General features: G+C 46.1%; 2 protein-coding genes across 2 annotated transcripts in view; one reads left to right on the forward strand and one right to left on the reverse strand.

Annotated features, from left to right (window-relative positions):
* The window catches only part of PROSER1 (proline and serine rich 1), a 65,125-nt gene extending 64,478 nt beyond the window's left edge, over positions 1-647 (reverse strand). Inside the window, exon 1 of the mRNA XM_032975130.2 lies at positions 144-647. Within this exon, the coding sequence (XP_032831021.2) occupies positions 144-188 (45 nt within the window). The 5' untranslated portion in view covers positions 189-647. The remainder of the gene's footprint in view (positions 1-143) is intronic.
* A 203-nt stretch (positions 648-850) lies between these two features.
* NHLRC3 (NHL repeat containing 3) lies at positions 851-16,958 on the forward strand. The gene is made up of 8 exons (XM_032975007.2): positions 851-1,147; positions 7,692-7,763; positions 9,164-9,328; positions 10,302-10,452; positions 11,617-11,817; positions 12,519-12,610; positions 13,628-13,740; positions 15,596-16,958. The coding sequence occupies exons 2-8, from the start codon at positions 7,701-7,703 to the stop codon at positions 15,822-15,824; spliced, it is 1,014 nt and encodes a 337-aa protein (XP_032830898.1). The 5' UTR covers positions 851-1,147; positions 7,692-7,700; the 3' UTR covers positions 15,825-16,958.
* The last annotated feature ends 5,561 nt before the right edge of the window (positions 16,959-22,519 follow it).

Consider the following 22,519-nt stretch of genomic DNA (forward strand, 5'->3'; position numbering starts at 1 on the left):
GTGCTGTGGTGGATTATTTACTACAAGAGGACTGCGAGAGAAGGCGGCGGCTAGGGGAGGCCTTCAAGCCAGCAGTGGATAAGACCGCGACGATGGTGAAAGGATAGCAGCAGTCGTAAGACACGACCATTAGGGTTCCTTGCCTTTTTCACTTCGTCCAGGACGATCTCGTATTTAGTGGAATCCATCGCTTGGGTGGCTTTTAAAGCTTAAACATTACAACACTGCGTGTTTTTTTTTAAATACGATACTGTTAACAATGTCGAATATAACCCCCCCACCACCACCAACCACCACCTAGCGCGCCAGCCACAGTAGGAGAAACTCTGTGGGACTCGGTGGAAACGATCCCAAAAAAAAGAAAAACCCCCCTCAGGTTTTTAATGTCAAAATCCACGCTCGCACCACGCGACAAACGCCGAACGTGCACATATCCCCGGACGGGTGCGGACAAATAACGCCACTTTTTTTTAAAAAAAACAACAACAACTGTGCAACCTTGTTGCAATGTTAAGCGCGAGACGCGCTATCGCGCGGTTCGCGATACGGGGGAGCCGAGGGGGATTTTCAAACGACGCTGCAACGACGGCGAGACAACGCGCCAGCTCGAGCCGCGCTCGCGAACGAGTGGGGCTGAGGCCCGCGGCGGCCATCTTTGTCAGGGAAAGTCGTTCCACCCTTGCCCCCTCCTTACCCACCTGCCCCTTTTCCTACCCCCCCCCCCTTTTTCTACCCCACCCCCTTCCCACCCCCACGTTCTAACCCACGTAACTGCAATTTGGCCGTGACGTCGTCCGCTCGGGGCGGGGCGGTGAATCGCCCCGCCCCGCCCCCCCTCGCGTTTAGCCGAAGCCGTTCCCCTTACCTAAGATGGCCGACACGATGCCCGTGTTAAAACTCCTGCATCGTTAACTATTAACGTGAGCCTCGCGTTACGTTTTGTATTTTACACTTGCCCTCAAGGTATTATATTTTTTTTTGTGTCACGGCCCTGTTTAAATAAAGAATGACGAGCCGGCACTTCTTCCGAGTTCTAAGGGCGTCGTGTGATTCAATTGCTAAAAGCGGGCACTTTAATTTATTATTTTTGCCTTGATTTAAACAAGGAAGTGAGCGTCCGTTTTACGTCTTGGCATTAAGAATTAAGGTAAGGGGGGTGTCTTTAATGTTCATCACTGCATTGTCACATCAACAAAACTTGATTAGTCTTGTTGTTAACCAGCATTTCTGTTTGTTGGTAGCGATTTAGGATTGCTTCGCTTGACGCCGCGTGATGGTTCTGCACAATTATTTTAAGGACCCTGCATTGTACTCGTTGCAAACGGAGTTTAGGGTTTTTTGTTTTTATTTGCCGTTGCTGTTCTCAAGTACCACGGGATTTAAAGTTGTTAAATTTGCCGGGAAACTGACGTTGTACGGAGAACTTCTTACGTGTGCCGTACGTAGCCAACCGCGACAATCGGAGGTGCGGTGGAAGAACGGCAAACTAAGCACATCAGCATCAGTGTAGCAGATGAGGAACAAACCTTTAAAACTTTTTTACGTGATTAAGCGATACATCTGCAATGTGTATGCAACTTTGGGTTGGACTGTGGACAACATACTCTCTGGGTCTTTCGGTAAAGTCACGTAGGTGTAAAATATAAAAAAAAATCACGACGTTTCGATTGCAACAATCTATCATCAGGTGGGAAAACCACAGCAAGAAAAACAATTGCTGAATCTTCAGCAGAAAAAAATTGCTGAATCTTCAGCAAAAATTGCTGAATCTTCAGCAATTTTTTTCTTGCTGATTGCTTTGTGTTGCAATCGAAACGTCGTGATTTATTTTATTACTGGTAGGAACCTCCTGGTTACACCAACCCACAGGGGATTATTGTGTCCGTCCGTCGGTCGTGCATCCAAAGATGGGAGGGGTGGGGCTGGGTGGAGAGGGGAGGGTGGGGTGGGGCTGGGTAGGGGGTGGGAGGGGTGGGGCTGGGTGGGGAGGGAGGGTGGGCAGGGGTTGGGTGGGGAGGGGCTGGGTGGGGCTGGGTGGGGCTTGGTGGGGAGGGGCTGGTCACCCCGTGGTGCCCTTATAAAACTCAACGTTTAACCAACTCACGCCGGCTTGTGCCCACCCTCACAGTCGGGCATATTTGCGGAATACACCACGTGGTGGTGCCGTTGACCCTGGCCATTGACCGAGCAACCCATCGTTCCTACCAGCTCCCTCCGCAGGAATGTGTTTGCAACCTCCACCGCATTACCCCTCTCCAATCCCTAGCTCACCCGAGCCGCTTGCTAGACCCTGGTCCATTTCGATTTGAAGCTTTTGTCGTGACTGCAGGGATTCATATTCTTGGTTCTTTCGGTAAAGTCACGTAGAAGGGAAATAATAAAATAATTACTTCATTATGTTTTATTTTATTATTTCCCTTCTACGTTACTTTACCGAAAGAACCAAGAATATGAAACCCTGGTCCATGTTTGTGTCACCCCCCCAATCCTCATTTGCTGGCATTTCATCCGGAAAATCTCAAACTACCCAACTGGTTAAAAACGCTGCAACCCAGATTCCTTTCCCCGAACCAAATATCGCCCCCGCGTCCTCCCTGACCTCAATGGCTTTCCCCACCCACGATCATTCACTAACAATCCACGGGCCTTGTCCCTCACGACTTCTCCCATCTCTCTACCCATCTTCTCTACGCATCGTGTCCAGCCTGCTCCCGCGGCTCCATTGGCAGCTGTTGCACACTCGAAATGAAGGACGTGGGCAAGTGCTCCAAATGGAGGGCAAACACATTTATTGTGGTCAATCTGTAAAAATGCAACAGGACGTGTGTTACACAGCAATCCTCAACCGAGTCGCCATTAAGGAGCCGTTCATAAATGACGTCACGCACCTGGGGGGGGGGGGGAGTCAGACATTTGTGACGATGCGTGACGAGGGGGGGAAGGGTTTGAGAAATGTGACGTCACATCAAAATGCGCAACTTAAAAAAATATGGACAACACGTTCTACTTAATTAAATAGACTTTTTAATAAATGTTTTCTCCTACAACATCAGAGTGCAGTGCCACATTAAATACGCACTACAATGACAATAGTTTAAAGAGATTTGAAGCATGTTTTATATATTTTTTTTCGAGGGGGCAGGGGGGGGGAGAGCTTTGTGACGTCATATTTGAGGGGGGTCTGACTTTTAGTGACGATGGGGGGGGGGGGGGTCAAAAATTGTCCAAAATCGCGTGACGTCATTTATGAACGGCCCCTAACCATGTGACTGGTGTACAAGTTTACTCTACGTTTCTCTTAAACCCAATTCTACTGCTGATAAACAATCTTCATCTTTGACAGTAACCTTTGCACTTCACCTTTGGAATATTACTTTAATCCTAAGCTGTATGTCTATCTTTCAGTTTCAGTTTATTTTCAGTTTATTTATTTTGGTATAGCCCTGTGAGCCATTCGGCTCTTGAATCGGGTGCAACCGCAACAAACAAAAAAACAAAAACACGAACAAGAAAACATCTTAAAGTGACTATGTGACTGTGCAAACAGAAAATCCATGAAAAAAAACAGCAAAATATTCCTGAAAAAAGCACCGTACACCAACGCTGTGTGCAAAAAATCCCAGTGGGATGCAAGTCAAACAACAACAACAACCACAAGAAAACTTAGATTAAGGCCATAAGTGTAACTCCGTACTACAACAAAACAAACATGTCCAAACCAAAAAACTTTTTCGAAATCACCAAAAAATAAAGCCATAATTACAACGTAACAGTGATCATAGGGACTGTGACCGAATTTTTACAATAAACTGCATAAATAACATGTAACACCAAATCCTAGAGCCATAGCTGGCTGCATGAGTTACTCAACAACAGAAGCATCATTCGGAGTATAAAATTTTTCAATGCACCTTTAAGATCAGCACGCTAAATCAAAATACATATAATACTTTGCAGCGTCATCCGGAGCGAAACATTTTATTTTATTTTACGCCAATGCATAGCAGTGGCAGCTAGGAGTGTACAACTCCTCTAGAGCAGTTTTGAGAGAAGATCTCATTGGTAGTTATTTAAGTTGCAGTTTATTTGCAATATCTTTCCAGACTCTAGGGGCGTCAATAGCAAAGGCCCTTCCTCCAGTTTTGTACGGCAATAGGAAATGTGAAGCCGTTTAATGAGTGAAGACCTAAGGTCAAATTTGTTCTTTGAAACAGAGAGGAGATCCAGCAGGTAGTCTGCGGATTTTTTTGTAAGTACATCGTGAATAAATAAAATCTGGTGCACAAGCCATCGAATATGAATAGATGTTAAGTTTGACCCAATGTAGAGATCACAGTGGTGAGTCCTATATGGGCAGTTCAATGTAAATCTTAAGGCCAAGTGATAGATGGAATCAAGCTTCTTCAGTACAGTACTTGGGGCTGATTTATACACGATGTCACAGTAGTCAAGTAGAGGCAGTATGGTAGCTTTTATAAATTCCAAACGGAACATTGGGGGAAGCAGTGCTTGTGTCGATACAGAAAACCAATTTTTTTGTTTTTTTACCAATATAATCAATGTGATCTTCAGAATTCAGTTTTGAATCCAGGATGACCCCAAGATACTTACAGATCTTGACTTGCTCTATTTGATAATTATTTAAGGAATGTAATTGTGGAAAAATAACTTCCTGCTTTAGTCCTGGTGGGAAGCATAGCACCTTGGTTTTGGAGGTATTCAGGACTAGTTTAAGAGCAACTAGCTGATGTTGTAGTTTGTTGAAATCACCCTGGAGCTTAGCAATCACGTCATCCGGAGAGCGGCCAGCAGTAATCAGTATCGTGTCATCTGCAAAAAGATTTACCCTGGAATGATCCAGGTCAGTGCCCAAGTCATTGACATAAAGAGAGAACAATAGGGGGCCGAGGATGGAACCCTGTGGAACCCCTTTAGTTATCTTAACACTGTTTGACCTCCAACCATCTTTGAATACAGTTTGAGTGCGAGGCAACTTAGTTTACTAAGCAGGGTGTTGTGGTCTACTGTATCAAAAGCTTTGGACAGGTCTAGAAAAAGACAGGCACAGTACTGCTTATTATCAAGGCTACTGTAAATGTGATTCAGAGAGTAATGCAGCAGATGTGGTGCTGTATTTTTTTCGGAACCCAGATTGTTTTAGATGTAGTAGATTGTCGGTGGACAGGAAACTGCTAATTTGGTAGGTCAATAATTTTCCAAAAAAATCATCAACGGGGACAAAATTGAGATGATAGGTCGGTAGTTATTTGGATTATCTTTAGGGCCCCCTTTGTGAAGTGGATGGACATAGGAATGTTTCCATTCGAGAGGAGCTGATGCTTCTTTGATGGACAGGTTGAAAATATGGGCTATAGGTTTGTATGGTGACCAACAGTAGAGCAAAGACGGGAATACTATCTGCTCCGGTAGAGAAGGACCCTTTGAGGTAGGACAGTTGTTTCAGAACATTACTTTCGTGGATTGGCTGGAAACTAAATTCGTTTTATGTTTGGACAGGGGTGTGGGAATTTGCATGAGCAGGGGTGACTCCCAATACATTATCAAAAAGATTACCAGCTTCAGAAAAATTAAGGTTAAAATTGTCAACTATTTTTTTGGGATCTGAAAAATATTTCCCATTTCGGTTAAGCTCAGCGGGCAGATTGTCTGTTTTGGATGCCTTTTCGATACATTTGATTGTTTTCCAGAAAATCCTGGCATTTCCATGTGATTCCAGAAGAGTGGAGGAAAAGTAGGCATTTTTTGCATGCCGTATTTTTTTTACGCATCTATTTCTTAAAATCCTGTTTTCTAGCCAGTCATTGACCAAATTACTTCTCTGAGCACATGCCCAAGCCTTGTCCCTAGTTTTCATGAGCTTTGTAATCAAAGGCTCAAACCATGGTGGGCGGTTGCCTTTAGTTTTAAATCTAACCAATGGAGCATGTATGTTAAGAATTTGGAGAAACATGTACCTGAAGGTCTCCCAAGCCGTAGTCAGGTTGGGGATATCGCAGACCTTGTCAATATTCGAGTGAAGCACATCATTAGTAAATGCCTGATTGCTGAAGTGTCTCATAGAGTGCTTCTCAACCAATTTAGGGGGGGCTTTGGGTCTGGCTGATGATCTCACCCCAAAGATGAAGGAGTGATCACTAAGGTTATTACCCAGAACACCAGTCAGTGTGAAATTGTGAGGGGCATTTGTCAATAGGACGTCAAGCAGAGATGACTGTCCCGGATTTTTTAGGTTGGGTCTTGTGGGGACATTTATTAATTGAAACAGATTACATTCATCTGCAAAATTTGTGGCCACGGCCGGCGGGTTTAGCCAATTCCAATTTAGATCACCCACTAAAACTATTTCACCTTTATGGAGGCCCCCAAAAAGCTCTCTCAGTGCAGATGCAGCTTCAATATCCTTCCCATTAGCCGGTCGATAGCAGCACACTACCAATCTGTTTACAAGCGGAAAAGAAAAAATATATATACATGTAGGCCGAGCGCAAGAAAACGTCCTGCTGCACTCGTCACACATGCACTGCTTCTCGCCCATGTGCTAGGGTTGAACAGTGCCCCCCCCCCCAGACAGGGACAGCAGATTCTTGGCTGTTGTGTGCTCGGCTGAACCGCTTGCACCACCTCCTTTCCCCGCCGCAGGATGGTGCTCGAGCTAGCCCTCCTTGAGCTCAGCCCACGACTGGAATGTCGTTTCTTGGCCTCTCGTGTCTCTGCTGCCCGACCAGACGGCCCCACTGAAGCCCACACAGGGGACTCTTCATTCACGACCCTTGGCCGTCTTGACGATCTCCGTGAAGTTTTCCAGGAACATAGCTTGGGGTCCGTGGCAATGTTGCCTTGGCAGGAACACAGCTTGGGGTCCGTGGCAATGTTGCCTTGGCAGGAACACAGCTTGGGGTCCGTGGCAATGTTGCCTTGGCAGGAACACAGCTTGGGGTCCGTAGCAAACCATCAACTTATATCGGTATCTTACATCCATTGCCTATACTGTATGTGTACAATATACGGACTGTACTTGTCACTATTGTACAACGTACATGTGTTCTAGTCTCCATAGCATTGCAAGTAGTCATACTGTGGGTGCATAAGCATGGTTATAGAATAAACAGTATTAGGGTTAGAGAATTATACAAGTAGTAACTACAGCACGTCATCCTTTACAGTGCACAGTGCTAAACCCCCTCCTATTGAATATATCACAAACTAACAATTAAAAGCCAAGCTTGACGTCGAGCACAAGTCTAGAACATTTATATAACGATTAAAAACAACCTTTGGGTCCTTTCCCTGTAGAATGCAAGAGCACGTGTGTCACACAGCGATCCTCAACCGAGTCACCATTAACCACGTGACTGGTGTACAAGTCCTGTTAATCAATAACCCTGCCAGCCACCCACAGGCCCAACTCAGTTATCGCATGCTGGTGTACACACGTGCATTGATGTACTGCACAGCACATACGGCCTTTGACAAAACCACACTTTACTCCCTTGCTGCACGAGGAAATAATTAAAAGAGTGGTCCATTCCTAATGTGCCACACAGCCTTCTTTGCTTCAAAGATCCGTCGGTCCACCATTGGTGGCCCTTCTTAATTTGGGGGGAGTAATTTATGAAATCTGGCATTGTCTACGTATAATTATCAAATGTGTATGTATTTTGTACCGACAGCCAGAAGCCATGAGAAAATGTATGACTCTGACAATGAGTCTCACCCTCGTGGGAATCCTCGTGGTGTTGAAGGTAATAATCTACAGCCTCAGCCATCACCACTGTTGACTGGCCATTTCCTTCACAAAGATGAACATGAATCCATTTTGTGAACATGTAATACCACGCGAACACTTGCACTGCATACACACGTGGTCCACTAGAACTTTCTAGTAGTTTAAATTAATCTGTTCCACTCTCTTACAAACGTGCTGCTGAATGAGAGACTTTCCATGCCTTGTCGAGTGTTATTTCACCACACTTCACGTCTATCGGTGCTGGTTGGTGAAGGTGGGGAGAGCATAGATGTGGAGGCGTATACATCCATTACAAGTATGGACTTTGCTGCACTGCCTCCTGCTGCCGACCACAAATCACGTGATTATTATGCTTGTTTTCCCAAGAAAGGCTAACAGACTCTCAAGACTTGCTTTTGGCAGGGTTCTGTCAAGTTTTTGCAGAAGGGAGCAAAAGTTGCCGTGTGTAACACCAATTGAGAAATATGCCCGTAATTTTTCGTCATTGGGACGTTTTGCATATTCCATTAACATTCGATGTTTTTTCAGCTATGAGAAGAAACCAGAAAACCCAGAGGAAACTCATGTAGAACTTACTAACTGCACACAGAAAGGTGCCCGAGTCAGAAATCAAACTCAGGATCTCCTTGCAACTGTTAACACTGTGCCAACCTGTATTGCAATGCAGAATCTGCCCGATGTCATTATTTGAAAACCAAGCATGGGTTAGTCTGGATAATGCTTGGATTAATGACCAGCTTACACGAAAGTTATAGGCACCAGATACATTACACAAAGCTAAGATGAGGACGAAACAGTTCCTGAATGCAGCATGTTTGCCATTTACCTGAAATGTAAATACTACATATAGAATTTAATTATCATTATCCTTCCATGTGTGATAACATGAATTCCTCTTTTATTGCTTCAATTTAAATGTATCCTTATGGTCATGATACGCAAGTAGCGATTATTGTGCTTGAGAATCAGACCATGAGTTAGTACATATATATTAACCATTGGAATAGCATTTTATAGGGCACCTGAAAGCCAATTTAAAATGTTTTTTTTCTTCAATTATTAAATACTAAAACTTTCAGTTGACAGCCGGGCACACAAAATAAATGTTCACCTGCAAGATCAGAGATGAGTGTTTTTTGGGTTGCCTCTGTCCAATGGGATTCTAAATTGGTACACCACAGTCAATTGGCAGGTCATGTGTGGTGAGGTAAAATTTGGCTATACCAAGATATCTGGCCTGCGTGGAAGAATAGCAAACTATGTTCTAAAGAAGTACAGTACTCTTTGTAGTGGATGCTGTTTTATCATCAGTGGCATGAGTAACCAATTGCACGGTGACATCTTTACCCAGTACATTCCCTGAGCATGGTCACAACTGTTGGCTGTCCTTTGTAGATGTCGCTTCTGCTGAGGCACCGGGAGGCATGGTCATATCATCTCAGTGGCGAGGGCTTCCTCTACAAGCTTGACCCCACGTGGCCACACTACCCGGAGCACTTCAGCGGGCAGGTGTTTGCTACAGCGGTGGATGGCGCCACTGGACGGGTGTATGTCGCGCAGGTAAGTGGATAAAATCGTTCGGGCTATCCACGATATAGTAGGTAGCGAAAATGCAGCAATGTGGCAGTGGAGAACGCAGTTGGCACATCTGCCTGTCATCTCAGTCGACCAACACAGAATACTGCAAGATCTGACCATGTCTGTCCAGTGCTTGCCGAGCTGCATTGAGCTTTCGGTTGCTGAACGAATACGTTATAAGATAGCACTCATTTAACACAGAGTGCTGGGCACAAATGAACCACAATACCTTGCTGATCTCAAGGAGCATAAACCATCACATAAACTCTGGCCATCCTCGCAGCGTATTTTGGCTAACCATCGAACAAATACGGTCACCGCATCTGACACTTTCAGATCTGCAATTGGTCTGGAATGCTCTTTCCATATGAGGAAGCCATTGGAGCTATACAATTTTAAATCTAGATTTAAGACTAATTTCTTTACAACTGATATTTGTGTTTAGTTGTCCTTTCCTCACACCTCCGATTTGCACAGTTGGCTACCTATGGTGCGAAAGAAGTTAAACATGCATACACACCTGGAGCCTGTTCAATGGACCTCTTGCCAACAAGCCATTGGTGCTTCATGTAACAACATATTTATATTTACGTTGCACTAACCCAAAACTCTATACAGTCAAATGTTGCATATCCATACTCGCTGGAGACTTGAGGTTTAGGCGAATGTGAAAAAGTTGTACATGTGCACATTATAGAAAATCACAGTTGCATCCTGCTCAAATAAGTTCACGGATAAAATAAAACCCAAACTGCTCTGTATTTTATAAGTTAACAAATGTATGCAAGCATTAACTGTGTGTCAAAATGTCAAATTTGTGGACGTCTATAGAAAATGAGTCACATATGCACAAATACTGCACTGGCTGTGGGCAGTTAATTGGTCATGGCAGATAAGTCACAGCTATGGAACATTGCTATACAAGCACTCTGTATTTTCGCATGTTTGTGTGTAGAGGGGAGACAATGTGCCAAAAATGCTGGTGTTCTCAGAGTCTGGGTCATTCCTTGGGTCCTGGAACTCGTCGGCCCTTGAGATGCCCCACGGCATCTTCTTCCTGCAATCCGCGAACAACTCCAATATCTGGGTCACAGACGTCGGCACGGGTAGCACACCCCATCACCATTAATAATTGCCCGATTAGCAAACTTAGCGAGCTCAAAGGAGAGGGCATGTTTGATTCATTCTTACTGTGATAATGAACCTGTATAATATATAAATGTCATTAATACCCGCCACCACCCGACACAGCCAACTAGTAAGGGTTGTCACGTAAACAGAACATGCCAATTCGTCACGAGTACAGCACACCAGTGTGTTGTAGAGCCAAGCCACAACATTTACAAACAGAGTACGACGTTTCACCAGTAATTACAACTAGCTTCATCAGGCGACAGCCAAATTTGTGGAGAAGTCTTACTGTTTCGTTCCTTATATAAAGGCGTAGATGTGTTGACCACCCTTCTGGCACTCTTTGAATCTCTGCATCTTTTGAGGAACGCCAGTGAAGACAACAGCTTAATTCGGAGTTTGTCCAGTTTTCTGGTTTGAAGAAAAGTAACCTCCCCATAGAGGTTAATCAGTTTAACACGTAGGCTTTCGTGACCAATATCATCCATAAGAGGTTTTTGGATTCTTCCATCCACCGAACAGCCTCGAACCTCGCTCGAGGCATGCCTTATTACCTCTAATCCCCGCTGACCCCGCTCCTTCCTCCATCGCTCCTCCCCTCGGCCTATCCGATCAATTCCAGTTCCCTAACATCTGTTTGCCCATCCTGTCCACGTGCTTAACCCGAGGCGGGGTGACTTGTCCTCACGTGCCCCTATACCTCATCCCGGCCCGTCACGCGCATGGTACTGTACCCCGCTAGTTATCTCCACAACACACACACAGCGCAAAGCGCCGTAGTGATCCGAATAACGTCACTACATATGATACCGACATGAGACATCCCTATCTGGCTTGGGCCCAAGCAGGGCCAGGGGTGGGGCAAATTACGCTGTTGTTACCTGTGACGTCATTACTCGAATACAGCTTCACCGCAGCATCTGCATGCGTCTCGACTTGTTCATTGCTTGTGACGTCAACGACGCGGCTCAGATTTTGCATTGGACAAACAACCCGGGCACTCCCCGAGGTGCGCCAGCCTAGCTCGGCACAGCCCCAGCACAACGCGATTGTTGACCGCCACTGCCATGCGCGAATGCGTTCAAATCTAGTCCGGTCCGTTGTCTTGACTGTGGCACTGCAAACCCCTTTGCCGACAGGTGAATGGGGCCACTCGATAAAGAGGTTCTCCCCAGACGGGAACCTGCTCGAGGTGCTAGGCACGCCGGGCAAGGCTGGCGCCAGCTTCACACCACTGCAGTTCGACCAGCCGGCAGAGGTGATTGTGGGGCCGCGAGGGGAGATGTACGTCGCCGATGGAGACGGTGGCCTTAACAACCGCGTCTTCAAGCTCCAGTCTGGTGCGTGAGAGCTATTTTGTTCTTCTGTAGCTACCTCTCACTTCGCATTGAACCCTTTAATAGATGCCATTTTCAAGTCTCAATGGAGACTGTCTTCAAGTGGAGGCACACTCAATTGACTGTACTGCCAGCTTACATTTAATTCTATTTTTTACCTTGTTTTTCCTCCAAAATATACTACATTTTGTAACGTTATCTACGTCATGTTGCATTGAGGCAAATACATTTCCATTGGATATTACCAGACACATTTAATGTAACATCAATTTTGGAGAACAGCCCCTATAAGATGAGATTAAGGAACTACTTCTAAAGTAAATTTGTTAGGAATCTTACCCAGTAGGTGGAATCCCTTTCATATTCCATGTGTTTCTCACATGGCAATGAAACCAAGTTATCTGGAACACAAAGTTTAATTTAACGGTACTTTGTGAGTCAAGCTGAGACCATCACCACGTTCCATTTGAGAACCCAGTTTAAGTGAAAGTGGATGAAACCTGCCTGCCAATCCAATAAAGGCTGGAAGCCACTTAGTAACATTGCATTTGCTGAATTGCCTTCAGCTGCTGTCATATGAATGGATCCCTGATAATTTTAACTTTGATTACAATATGAAATACAATTGATTTCCTTTTTAGCTGTAAGCCTCCAACTGCACTTGATCAGATTGGCGCATGGTGACTCATTTTTTCCATTGACAGACCGGACCTTGGAGTGGGTGCACGGAGAAAAGGGGAGTGGAAAAGCCCAGTTTTACATCCCACACAGCTTGTGCCTCGACAGCTTTGGCAGGGTCAGTTGTACCGATCAAGAAATTGACCTGTTGCTCCTGAGAGTATCGAATATAATAGTAGCAGCAACAGCAGAAACACACGGATGTAAGAGATTAATGATCAGAAAATGTCTGCAGTGAATCTGTGAGAAGGCATGTCAATACCTTGTTTGCAAGCGATTAGAATAGATTCCTACATGTACGATTCATGCATAAATTGTTACGTGTAAGAAATAATTATTTTGAATGTTAGCCAAGTGTATACAAATCATACGGTGTTAAAATGTTGCTGCCTTTGGCCATGTCACCCGGAGTGCTCCCGATCTCATCAGATCTCAAAAGCCAACTCTGGATTTTGAGCCTGGATAGTGAATGGGCAACCACCATGCACAAAACTGTTCATTTAAGTTTGCGAGGCTATGTGGAGGACATTGTTCTTTACATGTATGCTTCCTCGTCTCCGCTTCCTACCTTCACTAACTCGCAGACCAGTTTGATGATGTTCAAATAACCACAGTAACCCACACATGGCATTGGAAGGACCTCATTCAGCTGTGTATTGATATGTTTACGTATACTAATGGAGGGAAACACTGCGAAAAAGAATGAGAAACATTACAACTCACACTAAAAATAATATTCTTCAGTCTAGAGTTGGGGCAATCATTTGATTAAGTCGATTATGCAACCAAAATTTCTAATAAATACGTTTCCAGTGGTCCATTACTCGGCCCCTTAAAAAAAACATTCACGCCCAGCGTGATGCAGCTAAAAAAGGTAATTATGTTACCAAGTCCCACCCATAACCTTCCATAAATTCGCACGTGTAAGAACACATGCAAGTCTTTTTTCTAATGGATTTTCATGTCATCAGATTAGTCGAATAAATAATTATATTGCCCATCTCTACTTGAATAGAGTCACGACCCAAAATTGTTACATATGCATTGAATCACAAGATAGGTTAATAGTTTGCATGCCTATTAGCGAGCATGAAATCCACTCATGAGTTGTCCGTCTGGCGTTTGTGCATCACAGCTGTGGGTGGCTGACAGGGGGAACAAGCGAATTCAAGTGTTCGACGCTGCCACTGGTGAATGGCTGGGAGAGTGGACTTCTTGCTTCACGGACGACGGCCCATATTCCGTCAGGTGAGGCTACATGGCCTGGTCCAGTGTTTCTGTGGTCAGAGCACTCGACTCAAATTTGAAATGTAAGTTTAAATTGCAATCAGGAATCAATCTAGAATATCGTGAACTTCACCATTAAGTGAGTTATATCTGATCACCGCTTCTTCAGGATAATGATTTTAGGCACTTACATGACTCGGCAACTGAAAACGTGTGACATGACATCTCAACCATTACATGTCCCTACAGCAGGGAAATGTAATGGTTGAGATGTCCCCTGGTGGCAACCATCCCTGTGCAGCACTGGCCTGCCAGTAGGGGGTTGATATTGCTGTATTGTTGCCAGTTAATTACTTTGCAGACCACAATAGCTGCCTACTCTTTTTTTAAATAACATCGCGGGATCTTTTACGTCCACTGTAAAGCAGGCGGCGCATACTTACGGTGAATATACCGGTCATACTAACTACGGTGCCATTGGGGTTCAGACCGCAAACCTCTGCAACAAGCGACAAATGTGCTACTGCTTGGCCATATCGTCACCCTAAGAAGTTAGCGGTGGTCATTCTAGGGAAAGCCCGACCCTTGCCATGACATGGCTTATGTGACTAATGTCGTAGGTATACTATTGAACACATTTCTCGAGTATAACAATGCATTGGTTGCATCACGTTTTTATGCAAGTGTTTTAGTTGGTACTTGAGGCCACAAACCAGGCTTGCGGACCTTAAGAGTCAAAAAAAACTATACAGCATTAAGAATTGACGAGGACACAGAGGCGGGAGAGAAGTCCTCCCCTTTGCCAACCATGAAATGAATCGCTCGCAGCCATGTTAAGATAAACAAACACTGCCTATGAAAAGGGAGGCACCAAGCATGGAACGCGAGGCCAAACAACAATTAGCCCTTTTCCCGTTCTGAGTCATCTGCAAGTTGCAGATTGGGGGCCTCCCCCATTCACCGGTGAATCTCGGAACACGCAAGCGGCTCGACGTTAATTTTATTTAGAGGCATAGCCCGCAGTTTTTTTAAAACACTGCACTCAACACGGAAAACTGTAGCAGCACGACCGCACTTTATGATAGCCGGCGCCAAATCGTGCCACACGCCCTCCTGCATGACCTTGTCAGTCTCGGGACCCATAATGTTATTTTAGTTTAGGGCTGCCATCGGAGGTCAGTGCTATCCGATTGCTTATTAGAGCGTGGAGGCAGTGATACTAATAATGTTGGTTCTATGCTCCTGTTATCATGATATTTTAATTATTTATACCTCCTGCACAGTACATTTATAGGCACCAGAACAAATAAGTACTTGAGATAATTACTTAGGAAGGAAGTCATGGCAGACCAAATACTATGTTCAAAAACAATGCGATGCAGCCATTCACACAATAAGAATAAACAAAGTTTTAAAATATAAATGTCCTTAAGACTACTTCATTTTTTGTTATCCAATTGCAATCTGAAAGTCTTTTCTTTAATTAAGTCTTAAATATATGAATTGGTGGGTGCATTTATTTTCCAGGTAAGATGTTCCACAACTTGGGTGCCAATGATATACCTGCTTGATGCTGTTCCTGATAATTATCAATGCCGATGCTGATTACAATGCCAACAGTGCGCGTCTGTGTACATGTGCGAGACTGACCCAGGTCATGTGTGTGCATCTGTTTACATGTGTTAGATCAGGGGTCTGCAACCTGCAGCTCCAGAGCCATATGTGGCTCTTTAAGGACTGCTTCATGATGTTATTGAAGTGCATTGCGGCTCTTGAAATAAGTTGACCAAATTCGAATAAAATGCCTAATTTTGGTTGCCAACCCCCGTGTTAGACTGACCCAGGTCATGTGCGCGCGTGTATGTGCATGTTTTAGACTGACCCAGGATGGGCTGTACCTGGTGGTGGCACAGCTCAACGTGGGGCGGCTGCTGCTGCTGCACATGCCGAGCGTGGGCCTACCGGGCACGTGCCGTGTTGCCGCCTCGCTGCAGATGGGCCCTGAGACGCGGCCACACCTCGTCTCAGTCAGCCCTGCCACGGGAGCCATCTACCTGGCAGAGATCGGTGCTGAACAGGCACAGAAGTTTGTTCCAATCCGGTGACGAATTCTGCCTTTGCGGATTCACTCTGTTCACAAATCCACAAAGTTCCTATTTAGGCTGCAATTTCAGCACAGACTTAATGGTTACAGTATGTGGATTTTAAATACGTCTGTGGACAAAGCTCATGAAATTTTGGAGACTGTTATTCATTGGGATGGTGGGTTGTATAAATATTAGGTTTTGCTTGTCCTTGATTTTCTTAAAAAAATATGTATGTTGGGAAAGGGAAAAAGAAACTACCCTACTTTAGTCCGATCTTTTTGTAAATGTTTTTTCCCCTGCACGTTAAGCACACAAAAATTAAGACAAACATTGAGTGAATTCATATTATTTTTATAACTTGGGGGTGCTTTTCAAATCGTGGTTACAAAGACCATCAAGTCTCTCTGTAATAAGTGCACAATGCAAGTCTCTTTGGTGCTCAAAAGCCTCGGTAACAAAGCAATGTACACATGGAATGTTAGAGGTAATGTACAAAAGGAAAGTTACGTGATAGTACAATAGGTATGCCAATGAGATAATTTGCATTACTGTCCCTCATATTAATACACATCCTGTATGAGGTTTCCCCTTTTTTCTGGCAACAAAACAGCTGTGTTATGGATGTTAAAACACCAAACTGAAACCTTTTACAAGGAATCATGTCTGCATTAACCACAATACTTGTGGTCAGAATGGAAACAAAAAAACACTGATAATCAGAGTATAATTCCTTGTAAAAGGTTTCAGTTTGGTGTTTTAACAACTTAACACAGCTGTTTTGTTGCCAGAAAAAGGGGGAAAACCTATTCTCATATTTTGGTACTGGCAAAGGAGGTCCCATTATACATGCTGTATTTAAAGCGCGAGGTGCAGTTACAGATTTCATATACAAGGGTGTCAAAAATAAGCTTTGCTAACTGCATGGCACGTGAACAAGTACAAGTGACATCCGCATCCCACAGCCTTGGAGCCAGGTTTACGCGCCACCCACCCTTGGCTAATCCATGTATTAAAAATTCATTTGTAAGGTGAATTGGAGCTGCAGTACAAATGCAAAGTGTATACATGTTTGTAAAATGTTGCAAAGTAGAATTGTAAAAAACTAAATACTCCATGAAATTTAAATTAAGTTCAATAAAATCTTGAAATTGCTCAACCGAGTGGAATTTCATGCTAGATTTTGAATGTTTGCTGGCTGGATTCAGGTGGGGAGAGCATCAGGATGAGGCAAGGAGAGATTGAGAGGCGGAATAAGGCAAGCCAGGGAGAGCTGTGAGAGAAACCTGCGGAGAGATAGGGGGAGGGAAGCGGGTGAGATGAGGTAGGAAGAACCAGGGGGAGAATTAAGACAATGGAGACAAAGCCAGAACTTGGGATCGACAGATAGACGGGGCAAGGAGAAGGGGCAAAAGAGACCAGGCTATTTCAGGATGAAAAAAAAAATTAAGAGGGAGAGGCACAGGTCACTTGTAAAGGATGTGTGGGTTGCTAGTGTAGTGAGTGACTTCCGAGACGTCGTGTGGAAGGCTTCTTATTTATTCTCACACTTTAAGCACAACACTGGGCGATAAATCTGTGTAATGTTCTATGGAGCTACACATAGCCGACCCTTCTACACAACCCCATCGTTGGCGTCCAACTACACTGCTGTCTGACTAGCGCAGTGACGGTGACGATGAGAGCCTTGCAGAAGATCGGCCATGTGGCCGGACGACGAAGAGAGATGATGGCGAGCGGCGACGCAGCCAGGACCCGCAACAGCACCGAACCTCTGGTTCGGACCCCCTTATATACGCCCCCGCGTGGCCGAGCCCCGCCTCCGGCCACACCCCCTTCCAGAACCTTCAAGCAGGCTCCCGGAGCCTCCAACTGACCCCGCCTTTCACCTTTACCCCAGATACGCCCCCCTCATAATTATGCATTATGTAATATACCCATAACCACGATTACCCCTTCAGGCCGACATCACCACCCCCCCCCCCCACCCCCCAATGTTTAAAAGATAAGGCAGAACGATCCACAAAGAAAAGGGAAGGACTCAACCAGCAGCTTAGGAAGGTAAGAGACAAAAAGAGGAACAGAGGGAAAAAAAATTCCAATTCACCTCATACACACACACAATGGAATGTTCTTGTCAACGAAATCTAAAACATTTAGACCGAGTCTTCGATGCCGGTCCATCCATGGTGACAATCTTCGCCTTCACACAAAATGTGGGCTCCACCCAAAAACTCAAAGAAGGCAGTTCCACTCCTGGCTTCACAGGCATCGTGGGCCCAGTCGCAGCCAGCGACTCCTTGCGTTCGGCGAGATCGCGGGCCCTGTCGACCTTCAGGGGTTCGGAAGCTTAGAGCGGCACAATACAATCCTCTTGACGCACGCTCTCCATCGGCATATACCCGGCACGTTCTGACACAACAGACACCGGCCGTACACAATTTGGAGATGAGGTGTCAGTTTGAGGAAGAATATAAGGCTTCAACCGCAACGGATGAACAAACCAACGGTGACGGCCCACTCACATATGCACGCACTGCGACCGCTTGACTTCGACCACTTCCACAGGACCTTCCCAATGGCACTTGCGGGTAATGTAACCACGCCCAATCCTCCACAACCCACTGCACAACATGGCCCCTTCGCCCCGCATTCCGTTCGTTAGCCGCCTGTGCTTTGGCAGAGTTTAATTTTTCCGCTTCACGAGCTGCCGAAAAACACGTTCTAGAGTAATTTCCAAAGGCGCAGGCAAATTAGATTTTCCCTTTTCAGGGAGAGTGAATCTCCATAGGAGGTTCACTCTCCCTCCCGCACATGAGAAAAAAAAGACGAAAATCCCGTAGAAGTGTGAGGAGCCACCCTGAATGCGGCCAACACTCCCGGAACATGCAGATCCCAATCAGTTTGGGCCACGCTAACTGCCTGAGCATAGATGTCAAGGTCCTATGCAGCCGTTCCACCATCCCATCTGTTTGGGGGTGGTACGGGGACGTTAGAATCTTCCTAGTTCCTAGCGCATCACAAACTTCCCATAGCAGCTTAGAAGACAGATTCCGTCCCTAATCCGTGAGAAGCTGCTCGGGGGCACCTTTATCCAATACATATTCATGCAAAAACGCCTCAGCAATAGAGGCTGCCAACTGGTTGGGCAGCGGCCAGGCCATTGTGAAAAATACTCAACGCCTACTAAGAGAAACTTGTTCCCCCTCTGCGTGGCAGGAAAGGGCCCGAGGATGTCGAGCGCAGCCAACTCATTAATTCGCGAAACCGAGATAGACTGCAGCAGAGACTGGGACTTCCTCAGCGGTGGTTTCCTACGTCCGAATTCTGTGCAACCTTGAATTAAGTGGTGCACGTCGCTCGACATCCCCGGCCAATAATAATCGCGTTGCAATGTTAGCAACGTTTTCCATACTCCAAAATGTAACAACTTATCCTCGTGCACCACCCGAGTCAGCTTGCTTCAGGGGGCAGTGGGAACCACAAGGCGATGACGGTGCAACCCATCCTCGTCCAACATCAAAAGACCCTCCCCCCTTAGGACCGGTCACGGGCCGTCGGAAGAAGCAGACTCCTTGCGTCCCGCTTCCGCTTGATGCCGCAAGGTCATAAGGTACACGTCTTCCATTTGCAATCTTCCCCACTCGGCACGCGTAAGGTGCACAACACTGTCCCCCGGCGCGACCTCCTCGGCGGGCTCTCCTCCCCCTCAAGTTCCGCCATGACAGTTGTAGGCGTCGCCGCCAGAGAATTACAACATCCCGCGCCGGATGCACACGTACAACCAGTCCCTTGGGGAAAACGGGATAACACGTCCGCGTTACAGTGCCATACTACCCCTTTACGGTATATCACTCGGAACGAGTACTCCTGGAGAATCTGCAGCCAACACGAGAGCTGCCCAGAGGGCATGATCTGTGCAAACCACAAATTCTCTGCCATAAAGATAAGGCCTATACTGTTGGATAAGGTATGCCTTGGCCAACAGTTCCCTATGGGTGACACAGTAACACTGTTCAGCAGTGGACAAGATGCGGCTACCATACGCAACTACCCTCTCCACTCTGTTCTTAACCTGGGACAGGACAGCTATATCTGTGTCGCTAGTGTCTGTGTCAAGGACAAACGGTAGGGAGAAATCTGAGTAATCAAGTGAGGGCACATCAGCCAGGCGTTCACGAAGGTCTATAAACGCAGCCTCTTCCTCCGCCCCCCAATTGAATCTCTGGTTCTTAACCGTCAAAGCGTCTAGTGGCTTAGCCACCGTAGGAAACTGTGGCACAAATCTGCGATAGTATGATGCAAACCCAACAAAACTTCGGACCTCCCCCACGGACTTTGGGGTCGGCCAGTCCCGTATGCATGCCGTTTTTTCGGGGTCCGTGGCTACACCATTTGCACTAACAATGTGGCCCAAGTAATGCACGGAGTTCTGCAGCAAATTACATTTAGCGGGCTTCAATTTCAGATTAGCCGATCGCATCTGAACAAGTACAGATCAGTCGCTGGAGGTATTCTTAAAAAGTGCGGCTAAACACAATGTCATCTATTATTCGATTTAAAGCTTTCGTGACTGCAAGGATTCATCTTCTTTGGTTCTTTCGGTAAAGTCACGTAGAATGAGAATAAAATAATAAATTGATTAAATAAAATAACACAATAATATTCTCACGACGTTTCGGCCACAACACAAGCAGCCTTCATCAGGTGAAGGGGACGAGACTGTCTGGAGGACAGCGCTGGAGTGAGAAAGCCACGCAAGCCCCTTCACCTGATTAAGGCCGCTTGTGTTGTGGCCGAAACGTCGTGAGAATATTATTGTGTGATTTTATTTTATCAATTTATTATTTTATTCTCATTCTACGTGACTTTACCGAAAGAACCAAAGAAGACAATGTCATCTAAATGAGGCAGGAGTCCCACTGCAGTCCAACCAAAACGAGTTCCATAAACCACTAAATGGTGGCCAGGGCGGAGTGCAATCCCGTCGGAAGGCAGTTAAATTGGAAGAGTCCCTGGGGCGTATGGAATGCGGTTTTAGTTGACGACTCTGAGGGGAAGTTGCCAAAACCCCTGATAAACAAGTCGAGCGTAGAAAAAGAACGTGCACCGGACAAAACGTCCAGGGAGTCGTGCATGCATGGAATCGGTTATGCGTCGGCCACCAAGACCTTATTCAATTTACGAAAGTCTACACGAAACCTAAGACTGCCATCATATTTTTTTAACAAGCACTACAGGCGATCCCCAAGGGCTGGTAGGAGAAATAATATTGGCAGCTAACATCTCATCCACCACTTCCTGCACATGTTCCTTCTCTAGCCGATATGGGTTCTGACGAATGGGGCCAGCCTCCCCTGTATCAATGCGGTGTTGCAACAGGGAGGTAACGGCCAATATCAAACTTACTTTTACTGAACACATCCGAAAACTCACGCAGCAGCGATCGTAATTCTCTCTGCTGCACTGGAGACAACGGGTTTCCTTGACAGAACAATGCAGCATTTTTATCCACCACGCCAACAATCCCGTGGCGTGCGCAATTCCATTACCCTCGTGAAACGCAGCCATCACGCGAGCCAACACCCGCCCCCCCCCCCCCCCCCCACCTGAACCACAGCCGTCTCTGGTCTCGCATTGAGGACCTGCAAGAACGGCTCCTGGTTGAGGCGGACGACTGTGTGCGCCAACCAGCGCCAACCTCCAAGTCATTGCATTAGGACAGTCAACAAGACACCCGATTCTGGATCTGCTACTTGTAACCACTTGCAATAGCGCAGCGAAACCAACATCCGCGATCCTGGCGGGATTTGAAGAGTCCCTCGCAAGGGCCTGGACTGTAACATTCGCCACCGTACTTGTGGGGACTGCAAAAAGTTTGTGGCCTGACGGCATCTCCACACAGCTCTGATCGATGAGGATCTTAAGGGGCATTTTTCTAAAAAAAAATCCGTGCCTAAAAGGCAGGGCACAACCAGCATCCTCGAGATCAGTACCGGCCCAACAACTGTGATCTCGCCAATCTCGACGCGGGCCTCCACTTGCCCTATAATCCCCATACTACCACCGTTCGCCGTGACGCACGCGTTTACTACCGGCCTAACAAGCTGGTTCCTCATCGGCAACAGGTCAAAAATTACATCCAATATAATGGTGGCAGAAGCACCTGTGTCCACCAAAATCTCAATTCCCTGGATAGAGCCCCACCACCGCCAAGTAACCCACAGTGGCCGTGATCACCCGACGTGCAAATTTCCTCCAGTGTCCGAGCTTGACCACCCCTGTCACCCGGTGGCAATACGAGTGCGATGCCGGTTGGCGATGACTATCAGCAGCCTAGATGCCCGAGTTTGCAAAATGGACCGGGTGTCGTGTTGTGACTCGGCTGTTGGGGTTAGGATGCATCCATAGTCAGGTCCAGAGGTAAGTTCTGGTTCCAGTCACCCTTATACACCCCAGCCCCATCCGGTTATGCTCTCCTTCCAGAACCTTCGAGCAGAATCCTGGAGGCTTCCCATCGACCCCCTTTTACCTTTACCCCAGATACCCCCCCCCCCTCCGTAGTATGCCTGACGTCACGCATCCTCCCCACGTAGGCCGTGTAAAAACAATCCACGTCTCAGGCAAAGCTGGGTAGTAAAACTAGTAATACCCATAACTGCGACTACCCCTTTTTAGGCCAACAGGTGGCACCGTCATTGCCACTAGTAAAAAAA

Source organism: Petromyzon marinus, chromosome 55 (assembly GCF_048934315.1).
Source record: "Petromyzon marinus isolate PM22_M1 ecotype Great Lakes invasive population chromosome 55, UKy_Petmar_22M1.pri1.0, whole genome shotgun sequence".
Taxonomy (NCBI): Eukaryota; Metazoa; Chordata; class Hyperoartia; order Petromyzontiformes; family Petromyzontidae; genus Petromyzon; species Petromyzon marinus.

Coding starts and splice junctions, on each gene's coding strand:
- NHLRC3 (XM_032975007.2), top strand. CDS start 7,701: ATGAGAAAATGTATGACTCTGACAATGAGTCTCACCCTCGTGGGAATC. Junction 7,764..9,163: donor GAATCCTCGTGGTGTTGAAG/GTAATAATCTAC, acceptor TGTCCTTTGTAG/ATGTCGCTTCTGCTGAGGCA. Junction 13,741..15,595: donor GACGGCCCATATTCCGTCAG/GTGAGGCTACAT, acceptor TGCATGTTTTAG/ACTGACCCAGGATGGGCTGT.